The following is a 24,969-nucleotide window of genomic DNA, read 5'->3' on the forward strand; positions in this document are numbered from 1 at the left end:
AAATCTGTCCACTCCTGTATTTAGGTAATGGTCTAATGTTATTTCCACTTAATGGTCTTATGCCCTCCACCTTCTCTTTAGGTGGCAATGCGTGTATTTCATGTACTTCAAAATTCTCCAAAGTCCTGATGGCACCACTGCAAATGGTATTGACCTCAATGCGTGCTTAATCTTTTATACAATGAGGAATGGTTATATGGATATTATTATTGCACATGATAAGAATGAGTCTTGTGTGGCATCTTTAAGACTAAGAGATGCATTGCAGCATAAGCTTTTGCAGACTAGAGCCTAATTAATCATCCATGGTTGGCAAATATTTATTCACATAAGCATTATTTATCATTTAGTTATTTGCTTAATGCATTTTATTCCATTATTTCAGTGCTTGCCCCCAAGAAAAATCTTGCAAAGCCGCTCACAAATGTCATTGATAAGATAGCTCTTGCCTTCAAGCTTACAATCTTAAAGGACATGACATAAAAGAAAAAAAAGGATTGGGAGGGAGGAGGAAGAACTCAAACTCAGGCACTATTACTTAAATTGCAGAGTTCTTGTACAGTGGTACCTTGGGTTACAGACGCTTCAGGTTACAGACGCTTCAGGTTACAGACTCCGCTAACCCAGAACTAGTACCTTGGGTTAAGAACTTTGCTTCAGGATGAGAATAGAAATAGTATGCTGGCAGCGCAGTGGCAGCAGCAGTGGGAGGCCCCATTAGCTAAAGTGGTACCTCAGGTTAAGAACAGTTTCAGGTTAAGAACGGACCTCCAGAATGAATTAAGTTCTTAATCCGAGGTATCACTGTAATGACCAGCTGAAAAGAAGAGGAGGGACCAAACATTGCTGGTCTTTCATCATAGCTGACGGAAAAGCCCTGCAATTCAATCTCTTCGGGGACATACTGGAATGGGGATGCTAGTATCATGAATGGTGATGAAACCTAAGAAGAAGAGTTCATGGCAGTTTGCATATAAGATTAACACACTGGCCAGTCATTGAAGCAAAAATTGATGACGATTCACCTCTCCCTAGCTTGTTGTGCTAATAATTTAACTGTGAGCAAAAAAATCCCCAGTTCCATTTTTTCTCCAGTTATAAATACATTCTGTGCAGCAGCCCGTTACCCATCAGCCCTCAGCTCAGCAGTATAAAGGGAACAAAACAGACTTCTCTTCTAATATAGGGAAGTTCATATATAGTTCCTATATTGCAAGTAAGGGTTGCTGCTAAGGATGTGGTTATGAGTTTTATGGGTGTGGGTTCAGCTGAATGCTTGGGCCACCTTCCAGTTGTTGTCATAGCCAAGCTAGTTTCCTGGTGAAGTGATAACCTAGGTAATGGACCACTAAGGGAACAAAGGAAGGGGCTCTGTGCGAGACAGAAAATGGGTAGGGCCCCCCCAACTTGCAGGTAGGACAAAAGGTGAGAGTTGAGAATTGAGTGATGTGAGCTAGAAGCAGAAAAGCAACAGGCTGGGAAGCCAGAGAATCAGAGCAATGTTTGGTTTCTGATTGAATCCAAGACTGCAGCTATGGGGAAAATCAGACTCTCTTGGGGTTTTATGCTGTGAGCCCCTCCACTGTAGGGCTCAGGTTATATATATGCTAGGGTTGCCATGTGTCCTCTTATTCTAGGACACATCCTCCTTTTCAGGGGTAAAATTTCTGCCTGGGTGGATTTTTAATATTTGCCAAAATGTCTCTGGCTTTCCTTTCTGGATGAGACATAGACATAACTAGTGGTTGAAGACTTGCCTTTCTCTTCTTTTCTCCCGTCCCCTCCCTCAGCAATATATCACAGCTTCTATATCCTATATATAGCAGGGGTATTTAAAATGAGAGTCGTCATGGCTTCCTCTTTTTTGCTCTTCAGAATATGGCAGGCCTAAAAACCATCTATCATAAAGACACTGCAGTCTCCGCTGTGCCTCATTCCAAAGGAAACATGAACCCCGAATAAGCACCCAGAACCCCAGGAATCTCGCCCCGCTCGGTGGTTGCGCATCAATGTGATAACATACACAAAAACTTTGTAATCCATGACTCAGCACTTTATACAGTGGCTAAGACTGCACTTCTAAACACAGTTCCTAGTAAGAAGTGTCTTACTTCTGCGTAAACATGTCTCAGATTGCTTTGTGTTATTGCTGATTATCCAAAAATCCAAACTCTGCAAAAACCTGAAATATTTTGCATTAAGACAAAAGCATGCAATCCGATTCCTTTCATGGAAAGGACCCTTCATTGGTCTATAGTTCTCCATCCTAGGATGATGTAACATCCAGTCAGGTGAGGTGGGGAAAAGCCCACCTGTTTGTCTCTATGGCAACAGGGCAACCTGTTTGGATATGTAAATAGCTGTACTTAACTGGCCAGCTCACACCACTATCTTACAAAAAGACTAATGTGAGTGGTATAGCAGGTTTCCTCTTAAAGATTTTAACTTTGGAAGGGACCCATGGGGATCATACAGGCGGACCCCTGAAATCTACAGTACTATTTTCTTCTGTAAAATGTTGGAGGCTATGGACAACTGACTATCAAATCTGCATTCTGGATGCAAATCTACACTAAAATGTCCCCTTCAGCCATTGATTTCCAAGCTCTTTATCTCTGTTGATCAAAGCAGCTCTTGCTTAACGAGGCTACTTTCTCCCTCAATCGTCCCATCTTACAGTCACTGTCACCACCTTCCCCACAAAGGGGAAGAGAAAATCTAATTTGAATAACCAACAGAAGTTGCTGAAATCCCTCACATTGGCGTTTTTCACACCACAAACAAGACGGTTCCCAGAGGAACATCTGTTTGAGGAACCGAGAATTCAGCGATCGGCCTTACCTTTCTTTTGCACCCGAATAACTAACAGTATTCTTTACTAGGGTTGGCAAGCATCCGGGAATCCAGTTGTCTCTAGCAGTGTCTGGGTGGGAATCTGTAAAATGTCTGGGAAAATCTGGATGTATGGCAGCCCATGCCGCTTTTGCTGATGTTTCATAAAAATAGCTCTGGGGGCAGAACTAGAAAAAGCTCAACGACTTTGGCCAAAAATACCCCTGCTTGAAATATGGCAACCCTAATTTTTACAAAAAGCAGAATGTTGTTTATTTCCAGAATATGCAAGAAGCGGGGGAACCACTTCTGAGTGAGAGTGTTCTAGGTGTCTGATTTCCTTGCAACCTTATAAACACTATGTTTTTCTTTAAGTCAGGGGTGGAGGAAACTTTTCCAGCACAAGGGCCACCTTACCTTTTGGTTAGCCTTCCAAGGGCCACATGCCAGTGCTGAGTAGGGCCAGAGCTAAAGTGGTTGGAGCAACCAATGTATATTTTACCTTTGCACAGCTAGGCTGGTTTCTACACTCACCCACATGCCAGCAAGCAAGAGGCATTGTTGTGCATTCCAGCCAGGAAAATAGACCCAAGCAGGGTGCAAATCAAGAAGGGAGAGGGGTGTGGCCTGGGCAAAGGGGGTGTGGCTGAGGAGGGGCTTGGTGTGGGGAGAGTTCCAGGAGAGAACCAGAGAGGCATAGATGGCCTCATTTGGCCCCTGGGCTTGAGGTTGCCCACACCTGGCTTGGGATAGTGAAAGATGATTATTTATTTCTTATTAATTGCCTTCCGCAATAAAACAAAAAACACCCGAAGAAAACAGTTAGAAAAAGCATGGAAAAGAACAGGAAGCAAATAGGAAAACAATAATATGGGTATGTAAGGGCACTGGGGGAGGAAGAGGAGTGTGGGGGGAGTGCACTGCCCCTGGCAGCACAATCCCTGTGGTGTGCCATCGCGGCTGCCCCCCCGCCTGCTCTGGCTGCCACGCCCCCACAGGCGATGCGCGACATGCCCCCAGGACACGCGCCAGCCCCGCCCCTGCCTGCTCTCTGCCCCCCCCCCGGTGCCGGAGCATGAAGCGCCGCCACTGGTAAGGGGTGCTAGTGTCTAAATCAGGCACCCCCAAACCCGGCCCTCCAGATGTTTTGGGACTACAATTCCCACTTTCCCTGGCCACTAGTCCTGTTAGCTAGGGATGATGGGAGTTGTAGTCCCAAAACATCTGGAGGGCCGAGTTTGGGGATGCCTGGAAATCAATTGTTATTGCGCCTGGGGGCTCCTACCAGCAGGACCTGCTGAGCTGGGGGCTGAGCACGAAGAAAGTTCATGCAACTGGAGTCCTGCCAGCCGGACCTCAGGTTTGCAACGGGCAGGTGGGTTTCAAGGTCACGCTCCTTGCTTTCAGTGAAACTGGTGCAGTTTTTAAAACGGAAGGCAAAACAAAACACCTTTCTCTGTAAGGAACTTTGCCCTGTGCTCAATTTGCAAATAATACAGGAACTGAACCAAGCAAAAGAGATTACTGTCAGAAAGAGCGTCATAAGCCTACTGGAGTCTCTCTCTCTTGTCTCTTGTCCCTTGCAAGCAGATGCCCCTGGAATGTTCAAGCTGTCCAGGTAAGTGGTTTGTTTGTTTCATTTACAGCTCACCTTTTCCTCCAAGGAGCTCAAGATGGCATACACGGTTCCCCCCTCCCCTTTTCATCCCCTCAACAACCCTGAGAGGTAGATGAGGTTGAGAGGCCACGCCTGAGCACTGTCCCCCAGTGGGCTTTGTGGCTGAGTGGGGACTTGAACCCCTGTTTCCTGGGTTCCTAATAATCCGGCACTCTAACCACTGCCTGCCCTGTGGAATGCCCTCCCGTCAGATGTCAATGAGATAAATAACTGCAACTTTTAGAAGACCCCTGAAGGCAGCCCTGCATGGGGAAGTTCTTAACCTTGGGTGTTTTATTATATTTTTATAACTGGGTAACAATTGGCAGAGCAGACTACAAGGTGCAATGGTGCCACCACAAATTCCTACCTCAACTGGAAGGGGATTTGGGCAGGTGAAGGAGCAGCAGGGTCTCCTCTCTCATTTGCATTCAGAGTTAGGGATGTCATGGTCTGCCCAACCCCATCTTTTTCAACCCATCCAAATTTCAGCCCCACATATCTGAAGAAGCAGATATGTCACCTTCACCCAGACCATTGGTTGTGTGGGCATTTTCTTGCCTGTTGCATTGCTGTTCTTGCTGCTGTTTTGATACTGTCTTTATCAGTTAGTTTCGTGGTTTTGCTTCATGATGCCAGTATACCTCATGCCTGTTTTAGTTGTGGCACTTTTGAATTCTGCTCTGGCAGTTCTTTTTCTCTGGCTGTACTCAGTACTGGCACCTTTTTTTTCCCTAGAAAAAAAAACTCCACTGGTTAAAAATGTGGCACTGACCGTAACATCTTCATGGTGAGTACCAGTACTGTTTTTTTCCAGAAGAAAAGCGCTGTTCTGGGACCGTTCAGTGAAGGTCAGGTTTAAGATGGGCCAGCAGGGATGGGTGGGGGAATTCCTTAATCCATCCAAGTCAGAAGTGATGGTAAGGAATATGCTGAGTCATGTGTAAAAGGTAAAGGTAAAGAGACCATTAGGTTCAGTCGTGACCGACTCTGGGGTTAAGGCGCTCATCTTGCTTTATTGGCCGAGGGAGCCGGCGTACAGCTTCTGAGTCATGTGGCCAGCATGACTAAGCCGCTTCTGGTGAACCAGAGCAGCACACGGAAACACCGTTTACCTTCCTGCCGGAACGGTACCTATTTATCTACTTGCACTTTGACGTGCTTTCGAACTGCTAGGTTGGCAGGAGCAGGGACCGAGCAACGGGAGCTCACCCCGTCGCAGGGATTCGAACCACCGACCTTCTGATCGGCAAGCCCTAGGCTCTGTGGTTTAACTCACAGTGCCACCCACGTCCCGTGTAGAAGGTGACACCCTGCAAACGTCTGATTGGTCACCACTCCTGGACATCATGTGGATTGGAATGAAGAATTAGCAGGCATGAGCTTGGAAGTTAGGTTGTCCCCATCGTGTGAAGCTGGCAGCAGACAGTTGTCATCCTGGGCCTAAGAGGCCTCAGACGCATGCTGGGTCTTAGTAATCACAACGTATTTTTCTCAGCGTTCACAGACTGACCATTTAATTATCTGTTCTTGGATCTTTTCAGGTATTGACATCAAGCTGGCAGGCTGATAGTTACCTGTCTTCTTTTTTCCCTTTTTTGACGATGAGGACAACATTTGCCTGCCTCCAGTCTGCAGGGACCTCACTTGTTCTCTAAGAATTCTCAAAGATTATAGACAGAGGCTCTGAGAATATACCCACAAGCTCCTTCGGTTCCCTTGGGTGCAGCTCATCAGGTCCTGGAGATTTGAATTCTTTTAAAATAGCTCAGTGTTCACTTACTACCCCCTTTCCTATCTTGGGCTGCAGCTTCTTCCTTACATTGTTTATGCTGTTATTGCCATGTTGGGTGCTGCTAACCCTCCAACATTTCTCTGATGAAAATAGGGACATCCCATTCCATAAGGATAATTTTACTATTTATACCCCACACATCTTATTAGGTTGCCCCAGCCACTCTGGGCAGCTTCCAACACATATAAAAACATAATAAAACATTAAACGTTAAAGAAACTTCCTTATACAAGATTGCCTTCAAACAGCTCGGGGGTTAGATAACTCCACACCCTCCAACATTTCTCCAGTGAAAATAGGGACATCCTAAGGAAAAGTGGGACATTCTGGGATCAAATCAGAAACCGGGATGACTTCTTTAAATCAGGGACGTCCCTGGAAAATAGGGACATTTGGAGGGTCTGGAAGGCAGATGCAATGTAGGTGTTGAGCAGTTTCCTCTGTCGCCCAGCAGCATTTCTCTGTCTTCTCCACATTGAGGATCTACTAATTTGCTTGTTCTTCCTCTTTCTTTGAACATAGCCAAATAAACCTTTTAATACTATTTTTAACCTCTCTTGCAAGCCTGGCCTCATTCTAGACTTTTCCCCTCCTGACCTCCCTGCAGCTGTTGGCTGCTTGAGTATACGCTTCCTTCGTTATTCCCCCTTTCTTCCATTTCTTATACATGCCCTTCTTAAATCTCAGCTCCTTATGCATTACCTTTAAATCAGACTTGGACCAGACCGCCCTTCAAAGAGTGGGCTGTCCTCTGTAAAGTAGGACACATGGTGGACCACGGCACATGACCGGAAAGTTGGTCAACATTGGATGAGTTGTGGCTTCTCTTTATCCCTGTGTAGAAATCTCAAGGGTCACCTCACTGCTTTCCCCACAGTTGCCCACCCTGCTGTCTCAAGCAGGGGTCTGCAGGTAGATCCAATTAGACCACCTCCAGTATTTGGACGCAGGGCTCTCTCTCGTGGGCTTGCTGAGCCAGGCCTGGTGGCCTTTGTTCTGAGCTTTGTCAGAGGCATTTTGAAGCAGCAAGAGCTGCATTATGAAACCAGATTTGAGACAGGATTTGCATGCCTATCTTGCAATTTCCATCCAGTCACAAGCCTTCCTCAATGGTCACACCATCCTTTCACCAAGGAAAGTCCAATCTGCGTGCAGACGCATTGCGCCATTGCCTCAAAACTGAATTTCCCACTTTCATCTTTGCCTTTACCGCATGTCTGGGGGCACATCTATGCTATCAGTTTAAAATTGTTTTAACCGCCCTGGTTTCCTCGAAGAAACCCGGTGACTGCAGTTTCCTAGGCTGGGTGTGTGGAGATAAGCACCTGCACCACAGCCATGCAATTCTCTGCACAGAGCTATGGTTCCCAAGAACCACAAGAGAGCCAGTGTGGTGTAGTGGTTAAGAGTGGTAGACTCGTAATCTGATGAACCGGGTTCACGTCTCCGCTCCTCCACATGCAGCTGCTGGGTGACCTTGGGCTAGGCACACTTCTCTCAGCCCCACTCACCTCACAGAGTGTTTGTTGTGGGGGAGGAAGGGAAAGGAGAATGTTAGCCACTTTGAGACTCCTTAGGGTAGTGATGTCAAATCCAAACTCCTCCTCCTCATCCTCCTCATCCTCTTCTTCTTCTTCTTCTTCACAAGTGTAGCATGCCAAAATCCTTCTATGCTGTTTCTTTTCCACAACCAAGGCAAGTGGGATGGAATGGTTTTTCTTGCCTGCTTCGAAATGGGATTTGGACTATCCTGCCCCCTCTTTCCCTCCCACTCCCAGTTACATCTCCCCTCCTCCTGGGCCAGCCCACCCATAAGGTGGGGACAGGTAGCTGCCTTGGGCACAGGTGGCATCTCCCCTTGGGCACCTCACCGCCTCTGCTGCTGGTGCAGAAATGGTTCCAGAAGCAGTGCCAGCTTTTGGCAAGATCTCGCTGGAAGCTGCCACCATGCAACCCAGGCAGGGGAGACTGTGGTGGTGGTGCTGGGAAGCCCACGGAGGCACTGCCTCTTTGGCTGCTGCCCCCCCCAATTAGCATACCGTAGAGTTCTGGTGCTCTAAATTCAGGAGGTGGTTGCAACTAGCAACCCACTGGACTAATCCATGGTGGATTTAATTCTGATGGTAAAGGTAGGGAACTTAGATGCCCATTTAAGCTGTGGTTCTCAGCAACTTGGATTCAGAGGCATGATGCCTTTGGCAGTGGCAACTGAATATCTCCCATTGTGGCTAGTAGCCTTTGACAGCCCTCTCCTCTGTGAATTTGTCTAATTCTCTTTTAAAGCCATCTATGCTAGCAGACAGGGTTCCTTCCTGTGGGAGTGCGTTCCATAGTTCCTTATGCACCACATTCTTTTATCTGACCTGAATCTTCCAACATTCGGCTGCATTGGATGCTCCTGAATAATGGTGTTATGAGGGAGAGCTGTCCATTTATTCCCACCCCCTGCTTCCAGCTACTTGCTGCCTGGGGCACAAGCCTATGGCACATATTTGCATGTGGCAATTTGCATCTTGGGCTAGTCACACTTCTCTGAAGTCTCTCAGCCTCACTCACCTCACAGAGTGTTTGTTGTGGGGGGAGGAAGGGAAAGGAGATTGTTAGCCACTTTGAGACTCCTTAGGGTAGTGATAAAGCGGGATATCAAATCCAAACTCTTCTTCTTCTTGCAGCATGTGCTCGGGGTTTTTTTATGGCTAGATGCCTCTGAGCCAACTGAGATGGCTAGTGGCTGGAATTTCCCAAGCATGGCACTTTTGCAGCGTGTGTGTATGTGTGAGCAAACCTTTTTAAAGGGTCAGGAGAACCAGGATTTGACAATGCCCGAAATTTAGAGGGAAGAGCATTAGTGAAAGTGGCCAGGGTTACTGCTTTGAATTTCCTTTTCTTTAAACCCCCCCCCCCAGCTTATTGCATTAATATTCCAATCCTCCCTCCGCAAAGAGTTTAAGGCTGGCAAACATGTTTCTCTGCTCTGACCTATTTTATCCTCACAACAACCCTCCGCTGTGGGTTAGGTAGAAAGACTGGCCTGAGAACAACCAGCAAACATCATGGCTGAACAGGAGATTTGAACCAACATCCTAACCATGGGTAGGCAAACTAAGGCCCAGGGGCCAGACCTGGCCCAATCGCCTTCTAAATCCGGCCTGCGGACAGTCCAGGAATCAGCATGTTTTTACATGAGTAGAATGTGTCCTTTTATTTAAAATGCACCTCAGGGTTATTTGTGGGGCGCAGGAATTCATTCTTCTTCTTTTTTCAAAATATAGTCAGGCCCCCCACAAGGTCTAAGGGACAGAGTACTGGCTCCCTGCTGAAAAAGTTTACTGACCTCTTTCCTAACCAATACACCACATTGGGTTCTACTATATTTTATCTACCCAGAGTGAAGCTAATGTCAAGCTTCAGTTGTGATATCTTGAGATTTCATATATGATAGAAGGGGGAAATGCCAGAGAAAGCCATCTCCCCCCACCTCCTCCTCCTGCTTGCAAAAGACGTTTTGCAGAGACTTCTGCTTTTCTGGTTCCTGTCTATTATTTCCCCTTCTGTGTTTAGCAGAATTCTCATCGAGGGTCAGGACCACAGGCGGAAAGACAGAGGCAACCAGGAGGTGCATCTCTCGCTGCAAGTCGAAACGGACAGGTCAGGAGAAATTCTGGGTCTGGACAGGGAATTGTAGTGTGTAACACCATACATTTAAAGCACATCCCCCCGCCCCCCCCAAATACTGTGAATGGTCCTTTTTTTTTTTTTAAAGCTGCTCTGAATTGTAAGAGGCAAGCTACCATTCCTTGGGGCAGAAAATGTGCTTAAGATGTGTTTTAAAGGCATGGTGCATACACCGTCCAAAATGTCTTAGTTGTCTTTACTTTGAACCCCACCCAAAGCGGTAAAGGTTCACAAGAAGAGGTTTAGTAAGCAGATGTTTGGGAGGTTCTTTTGAGGGTTGGTGGGCAGAGCCAACCCTACTATTGGGCAGGGTGAGGCTCATTTAAGGTGTTGTGTCAAAATAACTTGCCTTGCTTTTGGTACTATGCATGTGTGTGTGTGTGTGTGTGTGTGTGTGTGTGTGCCATTTCCTGCTCCACCTCAAGCACCAAAATGTCTTGGGCTTGCCCTGGTTTTGAAGAAGGCTTTTTTCTCTCTCTTTCTCTCCAAATCTCAGAGAAAGGAGCAAAAGAGGCTGTTTTCCCCCAGGGCGACTATTGCAGAACAAAACTCAGCCAAGAGTAGGAGGGTCCTGGGACGGGTCGTTCTCCTGTTTCTTGCATTTATTATGCAGGTGCAACAACACACAACAAAGAGCTCATCCAGACTAGCATTTGCACTGTGTTTCTAGGCTCAGGTCTTTGCTTTCAAGTTCCCTGCTGGAGCACTCCCCCTGGTTTCTCTCAGTGTCTCATTTCCCCAGTCTTTAGTTCTCCACATTTCCACATCATTGAGGGCTTATCCTCCCCTTCAAGCTGCTATTTGCCTCACAAGGGCGACAAATAGCAACCAGAGATGAGGAATGAGGAACAACATGGAGGGAGACAGAGGGAAGTAACATGGACGGGGACAGCTGCCTTTCCTTGATGATGCTGGGGTCCCCATCTATTTCAGGGGACCCTATCGACTGTTTTGAAACAGAGATCTCCTGGATCACATGTCATTTGGCTGTTGGATGAAGAGATTAGTTAAATATGAGCTCTTTGAATATGTCTAGAAGAAGAAGAAGAAGAAGAAGAAGAAGAAGAAGAAGAAGAAGAAGAAGAGTAGTAGTAGTAGTAGTAGTAGTAGTAGTTTGGATTTGATATCCCGCTTTATCACTACCCGAAGGAGTCTCAAAGCGGCTAACGTTCTCCTTTTCCTTCCTACCCCACAACCAACACTCTGTGAGGTGAGTGGGGCTGAGAGACTTCAGAGAAGTGTGACTGGCCCAAGGTCACCCAGCAGCTGCATGTGGAGGAGTGGAGATGCAAACCCGGTTCCCCAGATTACGAGTCTATCGCTCTTAACCACTACACCACACTGGAGATGTGTATGTTTAAAATGTTCATTGGCATTGAAACTGTGCATCCTGACTGAATAGCTCCTGGATCCCGAACAGAATCAAGCTTTTCTGGGTCAATCTAGAATTGGTCCAGAGCTGGTCAGGGTAGCCCTGGATCACCCGGGAGGGGGGCAATTGTGTCCTTCTTCCTCTTCAGTCTTCTCCTTCTTCCTCACTCATTGTTGTCCAAAAAACACAAACAAGCAGATGCACTTGGCTCTTCAGCTTGGATTCCACAGCGGCCTTCTCATCAGGGTGTGAGCTACCTCATGTGTTTGACTCCACTGGTGCCTGTGTAAAGCGACTGGCTCCACTCAGTGTGTGTGTGTGTGTGTGTGTGTGTGTGTGTGTGTGTACCAGTACGGAGACTCCCTCAGCTTTCCCGCACCCCCTCATAAAAAAGCGTCCTGAGCTCATTATGCTAGTAGAGGGCAGGATCAGAGAATCAAATGGTCTGCCACTGGGCCTGGTGCCTGATGCCAGCTCCCCACAGAGCACATCCTTGGCGAATCTTGCCATTTTCCATTCTGTGGACATAACCAGCGTAGATGTCACTGAGACAGGAGCGCAAGCATGCTGGGAATGTTAGAAATGGGGAAACTGAGGCTGGGGCTGGTGGCCCTTGCGAGCCTGGCATCTGAGCTCATGCTAGACTGTGGCATTGGAATGAGAGACTTTGTGGCTAATGCTGCTTCCACATTTTGATTCTTTCTGAAACTATGGGTTCTGAGTTTCTTCCCTGCTTCAGCCAGCGCTGCTCACTTAGTGCCTCATGCTTCTCTTCTCTTCTTTCTTTGCCCCAGAGCTCCAGCCTCAGAAAGAAGCCTCCAGTTCAAAAAAGATGCCAAGAGGCAGAAGGACGATACAACTCATGAACCTTCCCTGGGGGATGAAGAGCCCAGTGTCATTGATGGCGATGGTGACACTGTTGATCCTTCCCTTTCTCTGCAAAGGTAGATATGGTTCACAACAACACTGGGGAACCTTCACCCTTTCCAGATAAGTTAGACTCTAGATGTTATCGGCCTCAGCCAGCTCAGCTGGCTCAAGGAAGATGGGAGCTGGAGTCCCTCAACTTATGAAGGCTCACATTTTCTCCACCCTTGGTGTACAGAAATGAGAAAATGTGTTCTTCTGAGTGTTGCTTCCTAAGAGGGAGGGACCAAGGCTGAGTTTGGAAACGGACTGCTTGTGATGAAAGGGCTGGTGCCGTGCTGTTTTTATTGTAGTTATCTGTATATTTTAAAGTGTGTGTTTGTGTGTATATAGCTTTAATGTTTTATTGGTTTTAATTATTGGGTTTTTTAAAACGTTTTTAGCTGTTCTTATTTTTACCTTTATGCCACCATGAGTCCCTGTCAGGAAAAAGGCGGGGAATGAATGAATGAATAAATTGCAAAAAAAAAAGAAAAAAATTCCCAGGTTAAACCCGAGCATCTCCACAAACTGGGAGACGTTCCTGTCTGGGACACTGGAAAGGCACCACCCATCGGAGTAAATCTAGATGGACCAGTGGATGGACTTAGCATAAGGCAGCTTCTGATCAGGTCCAGGTTTTGGGTGGTCCTTGATCAAGACACCCTCCATGCATGCCCCTTCCTCACAGAGTCTCCCTCTCACTGCAGGAGCTCCAGAGGGTTCTTATCATTGAGTCCCTACTGGGATAAGGGCTCATGACAGACACCCAACCATGCCACCTCCTGAGGCCAGCCCTGCTTCCTATGTACCTCATAGGTTTTGCTCACTTCATGGTTTATTTTAAGAGTGAAGAATTTGAAAACTTGGAAATGATGAGTCCTGAGTACAAATGGCAGGAAGAGTTCCAGTGTGAGGCCCAAGGAGCACTGGAATATCCCTGGTTCGGGGTCCTTGGCCAGGGGACTTGAGAGCACCTTCCTCCTTCTGAGTGTGTGGCACCTGCTAGAAACTCACACCTGAATGTCCTCCTCCTTCTTGCCCAGGGAAATGCTTACCCCTGAGGGCCTGCTACTGTGGTGGGTGGTTGGGAAGTCCTGGGACTGGAGACCCACCACAATCGCCAGGCACTGCTGCTCCAGACAACCCTTGATGTTTTGGTGCTGTTGACTGTGCAGTGTTCTTCTCGAGGTGTACAGTATGCTGGCAAGAGGGTCAGCTGCAAAACTGGTCTTCGCTAAGCATCAGCCCACAAACCAGTGAACACCTTTCTTCTTTCCTTTGGCAGGTCTGCAGAGTCAATTCCCGGGATATGAACTTAAAGCGCTAAAGGCTGTCACCGTGCAGAGAGGTCTCTGCGTTCACATTCCCTGCAACTTCACTTATCCCACTTCTCAGTATTCTGGGGAATTATACGTCTACTGGATTAAGAACGATCGTGTTGGGTCCTATATTCGCAACAAGTGGCACCCAAATGTTGGAAGTGTTGTTGCCAGTAGTGACAAGGATCAAAGATTTGCGGCATTTGCTGGGAATCGTTTCCAGTTGACTGGAAATCCATCAGAAGGTGACTGTTCCTTTAGCATCAATGATGTTCAGAATCAGGATGAAGGGCAGTACTATTTTCGAATTGAGAAAGGACAGATCTTAAAATTCAGCTATCAAGCTTCTTTTATTTTACCACATGTTTCTGTGACAGGTAAGAAGTTTCCTACTTCTTTATTTGCTCCCTCATTCCCTGTTTTGTGCTCTTTTATGCTGTAAAGGGGAGGAAGGCTCTGCCTACAAATATGCCTTGACCTCTGGACATTATGCTGATGTGAAAGGGACAGGAGGTACAAGTGCTCCATGCTTCCTGTTCCTCTCCATTGTTGTAACGTCAAAATTAGATCATTTGCATCTCCAAATGTCTGAATACTTTACACAGCTCACTAGAGGGAAGAACTCTCTCATGGATTCTGTGCTGACAGTCTCGAGAAACAGGAAACTGGAGGCATTTTCTCCTTCACTTCCAGCTGCATCCCATCACCTGCTTCTTCTCCTTCCCCCAGCATCTCTCCACAGCTTCCTCAATGGCAGGAGAAGCAGAGAGGTGTTCTCTTGCCACCTTTGAAATCAGCCTCAGTGCAGATCTGGAACATTGTCCCAATCCACTACATCCTGAATTCTAGGACCACAGGGTGCTTTGGGTGGGGGACATTTCTTTCATTCATGGGCCGCGTTCCAGGGGACACATGCAAGTGGTGGGCAGGGCCAGAAGCACACATGGATGGAGCCTCAATCAAATGTGGGCAGAGCAACAGGTGTGCCTCTTATCTTGTCCAGGCCTCAAACTCAGGTCACTTTCCCATAGCTGACTGGTTTTAAGGTGAGTGCACAGAGGGTTGAGGCACAGGGCTAAAATTAGGGGCACTTTGCTCCTCCCCTGTTTCTCCTGCTGCTGTTCTGCACAGAGCTAAGCCTTGATTTGGCTAAGCATGGAGGTGGAGAACCTTCCCCTTGCTGGTGTGGGGCAGGTGGTTTTACAGGAGTTTAAGCCTCATCTTAATGTCTGAGCCCCAAACAAACCATGAGCAGTTAGCTAAAAAGCAAGCCTATGCTACGGCTCATGGTTTCTTTTGGAGAGAAACAAATCTTGAACCTGAGTTTAGATCAATGGTTCCCAATTAGGGGTCCGTGGAATACACACAGGGCCTCCGCGGCCCCACCCCTTGCCTTTCCCCCAACTCATTTTTTTGTCATTTTTGCATGGTATTTCACAAATTTTATGGTCTGTTTTAGCACTCTGCAATTTTTCAATATATTGGTTAAAACTGGTTTTGAAATCACACCGTGATAACGATTTCGACCCAGCAATACGTAGCAGTATATCACTCCCCATACAAGGAAGAGCAGGGCAGCTGATTTCAAGGCACCACCCAAATCGCAGGATGATTTCAGCCGATCACTCTGCTGATCTGAGCTGCCTTCCCTCACACCCCGATCACTCTGCTGATCTGAGCTGCCTTCCCTCACACCGAGGGAGACCAGGGCAGCCAGCCACTGCCTTCTCCTCTCACTGATGGAGAACAGGGCAGCTGACTGCTCTCACTTCAAGGAATTGTGGCACTACCTTTCCCTGGCACGGACTCAGAGCAGCTTTTCTTAGTCAGCAGGAAAGCAGCAGCAGCCACAGTGGATGTGCTTCTTCACTGGCTGCCCCCCTGATTGTGGCTTGATGCACCCCCACCCCCTCAAACTCAAACCATGCAGTGGGGGTGACTTCGCTTCCTCTCCTCCCCCCAGCCATCCAATCTCTGCGGCTGCTCTTTCCCTCATCCCCATGTCCAATCTCCAATTTCAGACATCGTGATATATCAGAACATTGTGATGTTTAGCTGCTGATATATCACAATGTTGAATACCAGATATCTCTCAGCCCTAGTCTGTTTTTTTTTAGTACACCTAAAATGCTTTGCTTATTAAAGGCTACCCCACATTTTGTTCAAAAAATTGCTTTGCAGAGGTAACTACCATAGAGCTATCAAAATGTTCAAAAGTGGGGGGACTGTGGCTTGGCTTTTGGAAAATAGGGGGTCCTTGTTGTTGTTGTTGTTGTTTAGTCGTGTCCGACTCTTCGTGACTCCAAGGACCAGAGCACACCAGGCACTCCTGTCTTCCATTGCCTCCCGCAGTTTGTTCTGACTCGTGCTGGTAGCTTCGAGAACACTGTCCAACCATCTCGTCCTCTGTCGTCCCCTTCTCCTTATGCCCTCAATCTTTCCCAACATCAGGGTCTTTTCCAGGGAGTCTTCTCTTCTCATGAGGTGGCCAAAGTACTGGAGCCTTAGCTTCAGGATCTGTCCTTCCAGTGAGCACTCACGGCTGATTTCCTTAGTAATTAGTTAATTGGGAACCACTGGTTTAGATTAACATTCTGCCAAACCATGGCTTAGCTCCTGGCAACATGGCAGGAGCAAAACACCTTTGATTTGGGTCCCCTGCACCAACACAGTGTGCATTCACCTTCAAACAATAGTTCATCTAGGTTTAAGGTGATATGAAAGCCAGGCTTGTGTTGGCTACATGGCATTCAGGGAAATGTCAGCTGTTTCTACATGGTCATCCACCTCTTTCCATTCAGACAAGCTAGACTCATTACACAGTTCAACAACCCATTCCTGGAAGAAGGTGTGTGCATGGAGGGGGTGGGGAATGTGGCCAGGGGAGTTCTGGATTTGTTCCATGTCTCCTAGGTGGAATCTACACACATTTTAAAAAAACACTGAGGAAATGCTTTAAAAAAAGTGTTTTGGAAAATGTATTGAATTTGCCATGGCTCACCATCTAGTGCCACATTTCTATATATCACTTTGCAACACACTTGAAACGTTTTATTTGCAACAGTATAGCTGAGCCCCTAGAAATTGCCCTCTCCAAGCTCTTCACTCCACGGCAAAAGGTATGCAGACCTGCTTCCTATTCCCCTGTATGCAAGTGAGCAGTCTGGGTGGGTGGCCATTTGCTTCAGAAAAAATAGTTCAAGGGTTAAGTGACCCCTTCTCAGCCTGTGCTCCTATGAAAGACAGATCCTTCCTGTGGCTGCTGCATTCAAGGTGTCATTTCCCCCCCTTTTTTCTTTCTGTGTCTCCCAAATCGCATCTGGCTTCATCCTCCAATTTCAGGATCCTGAGTATCAAACATCATGTTCAGCAGCATAGTGGCAGCCATCAAGATTTCTCTCTCTCCAGGCTGAGTCCACAATGAGCAGAAACATTGACCAACATTGGTAGAGAAAGCAGACCATTGCATGGGGAATCAGTCTACTAAGGGAGAGACACAAAGTTATTGTTAAAGGACAAATGAAAGAATGGCAGGATTTGCCGCAAAGTGGGGGGTAAAGTAGTGCTGGTGACCATCCATAATTCAGGACTCCTGTATCCTGTACCCTAGTTACTTTAGTCTCTGAATTTTCTTCTGATCCCATCCTGGGGACTTTGCTTTTCTCAGAGCTGGCAAAGCCAAAGATCCTGAACTTATCAGAGGTGGTTTTGGGGAAGAGCATCACCCTCATCTGCCAGGCACCAGGGACCTGCCCATGGAAAGAATCATGGAGCCGGCCTCAGATCTCATGGAGTAATTTGCCAACAACTGTACAGAACCATCAGCACAGCAATGGAAGCTGGACCTTTGCTTCTGGCTTCACCTTCACACCATCTCTGCAGGATCAAGGCAGAGCCCTCACTTGCAGTGTCTATTACCCTGCAGTTGGGAGAACAATTGTGAATACAATCTCTCTTGAAGTGGTCTGTGAGTAGCTCCCATAGCTCAGTACTGTTTCGCCCTCCCATGAACAGCCAACAGTTCTTTCTACCCCATGCTAGCTAATTTACTCCTTTCATGCCCCCCCTCACTGTTTTCTTATGTTTCAGACCCACCTCAGGACATCAGAATCACAAGGCCTGGACACCCTGGTGAGATACAAAACTCTTTAGTGTTTTTGCACATCCCCATCCTCACTGAGCTCTGCTGCGCAGCCAATAGCTGCTCAGGGATCTCAGAGTGGGAATTGTGCAGGAGGAAGGGTTTTAGAGATGGCTGGGAGTTGGGGCAGAGCCCAGGATGGTGGTTTGGAGGGGAGTTGAAGACAAACTGGATGGTAACAGGGAGGAGCTGGGCTCAGTGGTTCTTTCCAGCATCCATGCCATGCCATGCACACATCCTTGCACCCGAACCAAAATTCACTCCCCACCGTAGCACCCTTCCGGCTCTTGACCTGAGTCTCCTTTTTTAATTGCCGTGGGGTTTCTATTTAATGGGACTGTTCTATTGCCTATTTCAATTGTGGGTGTTTATATTTTAATGTTTGCATAACTGGTTTTTGTACTTTGTAAGCCATTTAGAATCCTATGTTGGCAGTAAGTGGTGTATTAAAGTGGAATGAGAAGGAAAAGAAATGGGCCCAAGTCTTCCCAGTGGAAGGCAAAACAGTGGATATTATTATTATTATTATTATTATTATTATTATTATTATTCTCTTGCCAGTTGAACTTGCAGAGAAATGAGGGGATCATCTCTCTTTTTGCAAAACTATGGCCCAAAGCTGTCTTGAACCAATTATAATTAATAATCATTGTAAAGATTTGAATCCCCACTTCTGCAGACCTGGTGTCAACCATCCTTCTTCAAAATACACAGGAACATCTCAGCACTGAATGAGGATTCCTTAGCCTCAGGCATCCCAGGACCTATTGTGATCTAATTGCATTTCTCTTACAGATTTCTCCGCACAGAAAGAAAAGCTGGTGGTCCGAGAAGGGGACACCGTCAGCCTGCTTTGTGAAGCTCAGGGCAAACCTATTCCCTCTGTGACATGGATGAAGAAGAACAAGACCCTAAACAACCATATGCAGGGCAGTAAAGAAACTCTTCAACTGTCCAACATTAAATCAGAGGATGCTGGGATGTATCAATGTCAGGCAGAGAATCTACATGGCTCAATCAGGAAGAATATTTCAGTGATTGTTCAGTGTAAGAGATGGGGAGCGGGAAGTTCCTTGGGGGCATTAACCTAGGAAACTCCATTGTATGCTAAGTGGCTTGACCTGCAACTAATACCAGCATGCTTCCACTAAGGGGACCTCTGCAAATGTACACTGCTGTGGCTGCATTGTGCAGTGTGTCAGCCCAGTAGTGTGAGATGCAGCTTTTGACAGCTTCATCACAAGTTCAGGAACCCCATGATGAGCTTACATATTTGCAGAAGCTTTCTAAGAAGTTAGTTTCAGGATGCATAAATGCAGCCCCAGGGGCAAAACCACAAATTCAAGTCACTGAACATACCGGTAACTCTTGTCTGAAATTTGTGGGAGTATCCTCATTCACCAGGAGAGGGCATATTTATGCAACCTCTCATCAGAATGACAGCTCTCTAATATTAAATACAAAGGCCAAATTAGAAGTTTTTTGTTCACATATCTGTCTTACCCATAAAGCAGGATGTGCAGGACATGGCTTTGATGTTTTGCAAGAAAAGGTCTGCATGGACAATGGAGGAGAATGGCTGAATGCCCGTCTCCCACCTGCCCATCTTCTGTTGCTTCAAGACCTTTTCGTCTAATGAGCATCTCATGAAGGAATATCCCCAGGTGGCAATGGTCTCACTGTTTGCTACCTGGAGATGCAGAACATAGTTCCTTTGCTTATCCAATGAAAAGGCTGCCATAAGGATGCTGCTTGTGGGGACCTAAGTCGTTTTGCAAAGTAATTTCTCTTCCCCCTCTTAGGTACTATGTGATAGCCTCATAGGTGGGCCTTGTGTTTAGCTGTTGGGGTGTTGCACAGTCCAATACTCTGATATTCATTTGGCAAACTGAGAATCTGCATTGTCTTTTTTATGAGCAATTTTCTGGTCATCATGGTGTGTTTGTGTGTGTATACAGTGCTTTTTTTTTAATTTTTAGGGGTACTCTCTTTCCCCTACTAATATTGAAATACTGCCAAACTTAGATTCACAAAATGTTTAGGGGTATGCATCCCCCTGCATCCCCCCAGAAAAAACCCCACTCTCTCTCTGTGTGTGTATAGCTTAGAAAAGGATTTATGCCCTTCTTCTTTCTCTATTCCCCTCTGTTTCCTTTTTCAAAAAATGCAATAATCTGATTAGCAATGACGACGCTAATAGGAACAGAATAAAGTAAACATTTGACAAGCAGAATGTCACCGGCTAAGTTTTACTCCGAGTAGATCCATTGAAATCAATGGACTTTAGGCATGTTAATTCATGTCAATGAGTCTACTCTGTGACAGATTAGCACTGGGATACAACCCCAAATCCACCGAGATTATGGACAATGGAGGGCAGACCTGGATCTGAATAGGAGGTAAAAGACGCAGCCTAGATTGCAGTCTCAACAGTGCAGTGTTTTTGTGTCAAAATATGGTGCTTTTTCATCTTGCTCTGTCTGCTCTGTGTACACTGGGCAGGGGAAGGGCACTTTCCTGGACGGTCATTGCTGACCCTACCTTTCCAGCGGACAGTACAGGCTGATCCATTGGGGTTAACGGGGCACTGACCCACCAACCTCAGTCCACCCTTAGACAGCCCCTACTGGCTGCCTTCTTACTTACAACCAGCCTAAGGGGTGTCCCAGGCTGCCAGCTTTCTCCTCCTTGGTCTCCATTTTACCCTTCTAGAGCTCAGCAGGGCAGACGAGAATAGCAATATAACTGGATTTAGTTGGCTCTACCTGTCTCTGGCTCCACCTCTCATTGCTTCTGGATCTGCTTGCCATTGGTGGTCTCCCTCCCTTCCAGCTAACCGGTCCCAGTGCCACCAGAAGGCCCTTTCTTGCACAGCAACGGGCCTCTCATTCACCCATGTAAAGGCTCTTCTCTTGTTGATTCAACATTGATATGTCTGTTCCAGATCGCCCAAGGACAATGACGTTCAATGTCACCCATGCACACAGGAGGGACCCAGCACTAGCTCGAGGTACCAGAGAGTTTTAGGGTGCAAAAGTCAGCGCACGGATCCTTTCTCCTCTGGAGGATAAGGCTGGCTTCAGCGGGGCAGCTGCTGTTTCACAGACATGACGGCACTTTCCTGTGATTACAGGTTGCCCCAGGGAAGTAGCCAGTGGCTCCCAGTTGACGGTTCAGGAAGGCAACTTATTGCGGCTGCTCTGCAAGGCCGATAGCAACCCTGCAGCCACTACGAGCTGGTTCAAGGAAGGCAGGGCCTTGGAGAAGCTGCCAGATGACTGGTTGGAGCTGGTCAATGTGAAAGCAGAGGATCAGGGTGACTACAGGTGCCAGGCTCAGAACGCCATAGCTTCTGCTGAGGGATTCCTCCACCTCCTTGTGGAATGTGAGTGAGGGAGTCAGGGTTTGGGTCAACCACTGGGACTCCCTGCTGCAGGGGAAATGTTAAGGGTGCTGATCTCCCATGCTACAGGACACCCCTTGTCCTCTGCTGGGCTGCATTTGAGGTTCAGTGTGAAAACACCAAGTGAGATTTACATCCCACCCAAATAGCTGCCTAGAGTAGTGCTCCTATTTAGGGAGGCCAACTCCCTTTTTCATTAAGGGGTTCTACTAGCAGAATGGGCAGAAGAAACCCATTCAGTGCCTCTTTTGCTATTGTTGCTGCCCCGTGACTGGAAAAGCCCAGGCCACATTGTTTGTGGTGGACTCTCCTTCCTTGGAGGCTGGGTGGCCATCTGTCATGGCTGTTTTAGTTGAGATTCTTGCATTGCAGGGGGTTGGACTAGATGACCCTTGGCATCCCCTCCAACACTAAGATTCTATGAGACACAGCTCTTAAGTTCTTGTAAACCATTCCTGTAAATTCTGCTTTTATTTTCAAACTGGACACAAGGGGGAAAGAAACTCCCTGCCTTCTGAACCAAGCTGAAGCAGGATTTTACCTTATGCAACAGAGTAGGGAACTAGGGTGGCAGCAGTATCTGCTCTTGGGTGCCTCCAGTGGATGAATTGTGGTATTGCAGCTGGTGCAGTCATTAGCTAAATCGGAATGTGTTCTTCACCTTGGCTACTTGATTCTCTGCAGATGCCCCCAAGCTCAGCAAAAACCCCCAGAAAAACACTACCTGTTGGCGTAAGGACAATGGCATCCTCTGCAACTGTTCCCTGCACTCCAAGCCTCTACCTCAGATCCATTGGCAAGTGGGCGGGATGACTGTAGCTGAGAACACCAGCACGGCAGACCTGAAAGTCTCTTCGTCAGTCCAGAAGAATGAGGTCACCAGCTCCCTAATTTGGACAGGTAGCCCGGATGGCGACCTCAGCATCATCTGTCTTGGGAACAATTCTCTGGGAGTCTACACCATGCAATTCCTCCTTGGTTCCTTGAAAACAGGTGAGACTCCACCAGACTGAGAAATCCTGACTTTTGCAGCCCTGATGATATTGGAAAACCCAAAGAGGTTGTAGCTATGCACCCTGATTCTAAAGTACATATAATTACAAGTGAACCTCATTTATTTCTGTAGATCGGGGATTGCCAGAATGGTGTCTCCACCCATTTCACCCTTACTGAAAAATGATGCCAATTAAAACTAGCATCTTAATTTTTGCATTTATTTTACCTGTTTATGTTAAACCACCTGGAGATGTTTAAAAATAAAATGAGCAGCAAATGATGATCATTGTCATCATCATCATCATCATCATCATCATCATCTGCTTTTGGGAAATGAAGGAAGGAGGATGGGACCAGGATTCCTGATTTCCAATCCCAGTTTTCTTTGAGATCTTGGTTTATCATTGCAGGCGCAGGAAGCCATTCATCACTGCTCCTCTCTGGGCTGTGTGGGGCTTTGCTGGCAGCGGTTGTCTTCCTGCTCTGCCTGGGCCTGATCAAGTGAGTTTATCCTTCTCTGATCTCCCTCCCTCCACCTGGTTCTCAACAACAGGCCACTGTTCTACTGGCCTGACCATTGAAACCACCTTCTGGCAGGCAACTTCTGTCAAACCTGAGAAGTCAAGCCTGGACAGCAAGCCTGGACAGCTCAGTTAGTTAGAGTTTGGGAAGGAATGGGAGATGCAAAGTTATCGTGGGGACGGATGACAGGAGATGACTTAGAATGAAACCAAAGCCATCAGGTTGTGTCCAACTAAGTTCTACTCAGTGGACCCACTGAAATGAATGAACCAATGTTGATCATATCAGTTGACTTTCAATAGGTCTACTCTGAGTAGGACCAGCACTGGCTACAACAAGATATGAGTTTTGATGAGGGCTGTAGAGGAAGAGAGAGAAAGACCTGCATGCAGGTCTTATAATCACAGGGGTGTATGAGAATCTTACCATGTTCTGGCCATTTTGATCTTAGGTTTTATAAGAAGAGGAAAGCAACTCCGAAAGCAGCCATTCCAGAAGCTATGGATTCTGCTAATTATGTAAACTCTGCCAATGGAGGGCAGCAGAGAGCCAACAACTTCAGCCTGATCTATAGCAACATTTTCCCTCAGGTATGCATCCCATGTAGCTTTGCTCTTCTGCAACCTCTTAGGCCTCCTGAGGTAAGTATTTATTTTTATTTTTTTGGAGGGGGTGCTTCATCACAGAGAGCAGGTGCACAAGATGTTTAAGTGCTTTAAAGGTATGTTGCAAAGGGGGATCTTTTTCACAACATCTCTCTTCCCTTTCAGGGTCAAAGATCACCCCATGTTGGCACGCCTAAAGCAGCTGGAGAGAGGACCCCAAAACCCAGGCAAATCCCCAGACCTCCCAGTCCAAGTGCTGAGGAACCAGATGAGGTTCACTATACAACCGTGGCGTTCAAAAGCAAGGGACCTCCACCCCCAGTGGAAGAGTCTGTGGAATATTCAGAAATTAGACGGGAATAAAAACAACAACCTTGTTTCCCAATAGGAGAACAATCCCATCATGATGGAAGGGTGTTATTTGACTGAAAAGAGGAGCTGGGTATGAAAAGTGAGCTGGACTTCAAGAATAAGCAAACTGGATTTAGTGTCCACCAAGTAAATTGTCTGGACAGGAGAAGCATTAGATATGCCGGATATGGAAAGGGTCTTCCATTTTAGTAAATCTGGTGTTTTTGACTTGTTTCTTTGTTTTTACGCAAGGAAGGAGGAACCAGAAGAAGGCAATGGTAGTGGACATAGTTAACCAACTTACTCTGAACGAGGTAGACATCATCAGCTGTCAACTACCTGCCTCTTTGCCTGTGAACATCTTCCCTCCCCAAAGTGATTGGCTGGACTGTTGTGGTGTCAAGGAATGTTCCCTACTCAGTAGGAAAAAACAGCACACCATTTTCTAAAACAGCCTTCAGCAATCTGGTACCCTCTAGATGTTTTGAACTGCAGCTTCCATCATCTGCCAGGACACATGGCCAATGGTCAAGGATGTTGGGACTTGTAGTCCAAAACATCTAGAGCGCAGCAAGTTGGGTAAAGTTGTTCTAAAGATGTTGTTTGAAAAGGTTATGGGGGGGGGGAGCCTATGTTGTACAGCTCTATTTTTTAAAAAGTATTTCCAGTACATCTCGCTAACTCTTGCTCTGTGGCTCTTATTTATTTATTTGACGTGCTTGTATCCTGCCTTAATAAGGAGAGATAATTAACATGCTTTGTGCTTCTGTACAACAGCTGCCCTTTCTCTGTTTAGGATGGTCATCTCAATAGCCTTTCCATACCCCCAAAGCATTTTGCAGATTTCTTCCCGTGTAGCCATGAAACATTAGGTAAATAGGAGACTGCCACACAAAGCGCTGCTGAATTTTTTTTGAAAGCCCGAGTCTGCCACTGGTTGCTTTCTCTCACACGCTTGCCTCAGGCTCAGTTTCTTTTGCTGGAGGGGCAGAATGCTTCTGGTAGATTCTGGAATATGCATTTCCCCCCTTGTAGAGCTCAAGGTTCATTTGCTGGTATTCAATAATTTAAAAATATTTTTTAAAAATCTTTCACACATGTGGTATACACGCATGTCTCTGTATTTATGAATATGTTGTTTTCCTCCCCAAGCTGTTGGGGATCATAAATCGGATTCAGGCTCTCTTTATGGCGGTGACTCCTTAGATAGACTTTCCCTCCCTCGACCTTTCATTTCCTGTCTCATCCTATCTTCTCTAAGTGCTGCAGTGACATTTCTTCCTGAATGTACCGACTGCCCCCTCAAACAGAACTTGGCAAAGATTAAGCTTCTTAACCTTTTCCTGCCATTACTGTGACCCCCTTAGAGATAACACTGTCATTTTGACTCTG

The 24,969-nt window shown here is 46.7% G+C and overlaps 1 protein-coding gene across 4 annotated transcripts; it reads left to right on the plus strand.

Annotated features, from left to right (window-relative positions):
* The first annotated feature begins 4,407 nt into the window (after positions 1 to 4,407).
* Positions 4,408 to 24,764, plus strand: LOC308484126 (sialic acid-binding Ig-like lectin 5). 4 transcript variants are annotated; one of them, XM_081018719.1, is made up of 13 exons: positions 4,408 to 4,450; positions 9,849 to 9,932; positions 12,126 to 12,275; positions 13,526 to 13,936; positions 17,227 to 17,526; positions 17,649 to 17,690; positions 18,496 to 18,747; positions 20,645 to 20,710; positions 20,834 to 21,085; positions 21,788 to 22,096; positions 22,510 to 22,600; positions 23,073 to 23,211; positions 23,392 to 24,764. In XM_081018719.1, the coding sequence occupies exons 1-13, from the start codon at positions 4,423 to 4,425 to the stop codon at positions 23,587 to 23,589; spliced, it is 2,322 nt and encodes a 773-aa protein (XP_080874845.1). In that variant the 5' UTR covers positions 4,408 to 4,422; the 3' UTR covers positions 23,590 to 24,764. The 4 variants fall into 4 exon arrangements, with proteins under 4 accessions (XP_080874845.1, XP_080874847.1, XP_080874848.1 ...); XM_081018720.1 differs by lacking the exon at positions 4,408 to 4,450 and adding an exon at positions 9,261 to 9,377 and having other exon boundaries at positions 9,846 to 9,932; XM_081018721.1 differs by lacking the exon at positions 20,645 to 20,710.
* The last annotated feature ends 205 nt before the right edge of the window (positions 24,765 to 24,969 follow it).

Source organism: Podarcis pityusensis (genome assembly GCF_964106645.2).
Source record: "Podarcis pityusensis genome assembly, chromosome: 8".
NCBI lineage: Eukaryota > Metazoa > Chordata > Lepidosauria > Squamata > Lacertidae > Podarcis > Podarcis pityusensis.